This window comes from Corylus avellana, chromosome ca11 (assembly GCF_901000735.1).
Source record: "Corylus avellana chromosome ca11, CavTom2PMs-1.0".
Taxonomy (NCBI): Eukaryota; Viridiplantae; Streptophyta; class Magnoliopsida; order Fagales; family Betulaceae; genus Corylus; species Corylus avellana.
The window spans coordinates 19,245,971-19,249,874 of NC_081551.1; the positions used below are offsets into that span (position 1 = coordinate 19,245,971).

The following is a 3,904-nucleotide window of genomic DNA, read 5'->3' on the forward strand; positions in this document are numbered from 1 at the left end:
ATTTGCTTGTCTGGGTATGACAATGATTTTCAGAAATAGCAAAGACGAACTTTGAACTAGATTACTGTGATCCTTACTTTGTTAGTCGTGCTTTAAATTACTAGAATTCTGTCGCTTTCAAGTTGGCTTTTTTATTATTATTTTTATTTAAATCTTGATATGCAGTCTTTAATTGTTGATGTGTATATATATTTTTTTAATCCTGGTTAGAATTCTTGTTTGGTCTTGTTTATCATGTGTTCTTTCATACAAGTACTTCTTATTTATTTCTAATTATCACTTATTTTCAAGAAAAGTGTCTCTTGCGTTTGTTTTAAAATGAATTGATTTTGTGTTTTAACATACAGTTAGTTTCAATTTTCAGATTCTTAGCTTTCACCTGAGTGACACATTAATTCTATTGAGAAGATTGTCAACCTTGCTTCCATCCTTCTCTTCCCTTCGACCAGTCATTCAATCGGCTCTCATTGAGGATGTATTTAAAGCAGTTGTTTCGGCAAAGTTTCTCTTACAGCACGTTGTCTAGGAGTTCATTGACGCCATTGTCATCCTTGAACGCAATCTCCCTTTATTTCCAAAGAAGCCAACTTATTTCCTCCCTCAAACACGCTCTCAAGTCCAATGCATCGTTGAAGTCGCTTACATCTCTTGTGAACACTCCTCTTCTGGACTCCTTTGTGGTGTCTCGCGCCCTCCAGTACGCGCCGTCAGCGGACTCCGCTCTCTCGCTTGTAAAAATCCTAAAGAAGGTTCCGCATTTTTCACATTCCCGAACGACCCTCAAAGCTTTGGGCATAGTCCTTGCCAGGTTTCGAAGATTCTCTGAGCTTCAAGGCTTGATTGACTCCATTCGTAACAATGAATTCCCTGGTGTTAGCAAAGAAAGCATTGATATGGACGAGTTCATGTGGTATGCAGCTTCCGGAGACGTCGACTCTGTACTGCGCCTTTGGGATAAGACAAAAGGTCGTAGGGGCCGTCGATGCATCGAGGCGTACAACATACTCATGGGTGTTCATGCCAAAGCGGGCAACGATTTCGAGGCCGTGAAGGTTTTTTATAAGATGATGGAGGAGAACGCAGTTCCTAACCCTCGAACGTACGCGATCATAATTGAACACCTTGTAAGTTCAAGCAAATTGGACTCTGCCATAGAGGTGTTCCATATATTGCCGAGAATGAGGATCAAGCGCTCCTCGAGGATGTACTCTGCTTTGTTAAAGGGGTTTGTGGATGCGAGACGGTTCGAAGTTGTTAGTGATCTTAGGAATGAAATGCAGATTGATGGAGTACTTTTGCCATTGCGTCAATGTAGTCATGAGGAGGGAGAGGATGATGATGATGAGGATGAGGATGGAGGAGATGTGGAGTTGGCGTCAAAAATCAAATTTGACCCGGAAATTTTATCGGCATTGGATGACACAAATTTGGCTTGGACAAGTGTCCTAGTCTGCAAGATTCTTTGGCGAATGTTACCGGACAATAGTGTTGACGATATATGGGCGTTTTATTGTTGGTTGGGCAATAAACCGGGACGATTCACTCATGATGCGTACACGGCATCAACAATGTTGAAAATCTTAACATTGCGGTGGAGTAGGGGTTTTTATGGTGAGGCGAGGGAAAAACGATTTAAAGATTATTGGGATGGTGAACTTGTCACAAAATTAAAGGAGGATGGAATTAGCTTATCTTATGTTACTCTTAACTATATTATTGACCGTCGTAAGGTGAGAGGTATTTTAAGACTTTTTCGTCGTGCGGAAGAAATTTGTCACCCTCTATCAAAGTTTCATCACATGATTTTGTACTCGTCACTAATGCGAAGAGTGTCACGTAGACAATATGTGGTTCTTCGTGGCCCATTAGATTTTCTTGACGAGATGATTTTACGTGGGATTCTTCCGGATATCCCAACTTTTACTGGATTGATGCAATATTTCTCGGTTAAGAAAGACTTGCGCACAGTGTTGAAGCTTTTTCGAATGGTTCAACGGAATAATTTAAAGCCTGATGCATTTATGTTTCAGATTCTCATTCGTGCTTATCTTAGGCGTGGGAAGGTTGATCGTGCGTTTAAGACTTTCCAAGATATGAGGGACTCTAATTTCATGCCTGATTCTGCCACAAAAGCAGTGCTTGTTAAGCATCTTTCCAAGGAAGGTATGTTGGAGGAAGTGACAGTCGTAGAAGCTGGAAACGAGGAGATTAATCATCTTCCTCCACTTCCATTGAATGGTTATATATGGAATGTTTCCTCATTTGATCTCAAAAGGGTCTACGATATATATTTTGATAGCTTTCGAGCTACCACTAGTTAGATGGAATTATGAATTAGCGTTCAAGTGTATGAATGAATTTTTAACTTAAGGCTCGTTTTAATTATTTAATTTCTCTATGATGTTCCTATACATATATTTTGTATAACATAAATTAATTTATACTTGCGAAGTTGGAAGAACTTGCTCTTAGGTTCTGCTTTCAATCACTTCAATTTCAAATGGTTAGAGACATGAGATGTAATTATAAGGTAACTTGGGGTATTTTTCAATTTTTATCATAAATTTCTTTTCTTATTCCCTACTCGAAGAAAGATTTGCTAGAGCTCCTAAATAAAAACCATATCAAATTTCTTTTCGTATTCCCTTTTATTGAAAAATACTATGATAGGTATTAATTGTTGTCAGACAAAAAATTAAAAATTCAATAAAGTTATTATTCAATAAAGAGTGCCCATAATTTCTAGTCCCATGAGATACAAATCATCCTTGCACTATTTAATCCAACTTATCACCCATTTTCCTTGACCAGATGTAGAGTTTCATGGCCAGAGAGTTTAGGACACCTCAATCTGCTAAATCAACATGCCTAGGAGTCAGGCATTTAAAGGGACATGAGGAAATCATGGTATATAAATCCTCTACCATATAGTGATAAATGGACAAATATAGTACAAGGTGAAAAGAAAATAAACTCAACAAAAACCAGTAAAGCATCTACCTAGCTTTACAACAACTACTTGACAAAATCAACAACCAAGGTAAGCCATTAGTTCCTAAAAATTTATAATCCAATATCAACTTTCAGCAGTACCATAGCCTTAAAGGCAGTAAAAGTACCATAACTTTCAATCAGTTATGCATATAAAATGAAGAAGCCAACATAATCTCATGGCAAAAGAATTGAAAGCATAAAGTATGATTGCACATGTCTTTCAGTTAATTAGCTAAGAGATGCATATCCTTTAATGCACCATTCCCCCTACCGGTGTTTGGTGGTATTTTGTTCCCTTGCTGCTGCTGCTGAAGGGTTTTTGTTTTCTTTCTTGTATTTTGCTTTGCTTTGTGTCTTGTATTTATGTTTGTTGTGTTTTGTTGTTTTTTTCTGGGTATTTATCTCCTCGAGCTACTCTTGTTTGATATTTTTGTGGAGATTGCTTTATCAACCGGAGATCGGTTCTCCCTTACAGCAGATTCAGATGGAAATTCGGTGCCTCTACTTCAACAGCCTCCTTTTGGAGGGCTTTTTTGTTTCAAAGCTAGTCAGATCTTTAGCTTGCTTAAAACACCACGTTGATGGTGCCTTTTCTTGGTCTGTTGACCAAGATCTAGAGGACCGGGCCAATTTTTGGCCCATTTCCTATTTGTTTGTATTTTCTGCATTGTATTGCTGTTTTGGGTTTGTTGTTGGGGAGCCCAACCCCTTTTCGGTTTTTTGAGTCATGTACCCTATCCTTATTTGCTTAAAAAAAAAAAAAAAAAAAAAAAGAAGAGAGAAATTTGATATGATTCTTAAAACAATATGATTTTTTCTGGGTTAAGCAGGATGTTGCCTGCCCAACAATCATTGTATGGATTGCCTGCCCAATAATTCAAAAATATAATTTCTGATTTCTGGCCAAGCA

At 37.9% G+C, this 3,904-nt stretch overlaps 1 protein-coding gene across 1 annotated transcript; it reads left to right on the forward strand.

Annotated features, from left to right (window-relative positions):
- The first annotated feature begins 473 nt into the window (after positions 1 to 473).
- On the forward strand, positions 474 to 2,321 carry LOC132165193 (pentatricopeptide repeat-containing protein At5g66631-like). Its single transcript, XM_059575681.1, has one exon. It carries the CDS (start codon positions 474 to 476, stop codon positions 2,319 to 2,321), a length of 1,848 nt encoding a protein of 615 aa, XP_059431664.1.
- The last annotated feature ends 1,583 nt before the right edge of the window (positions 2,322 to 3,904 follow it).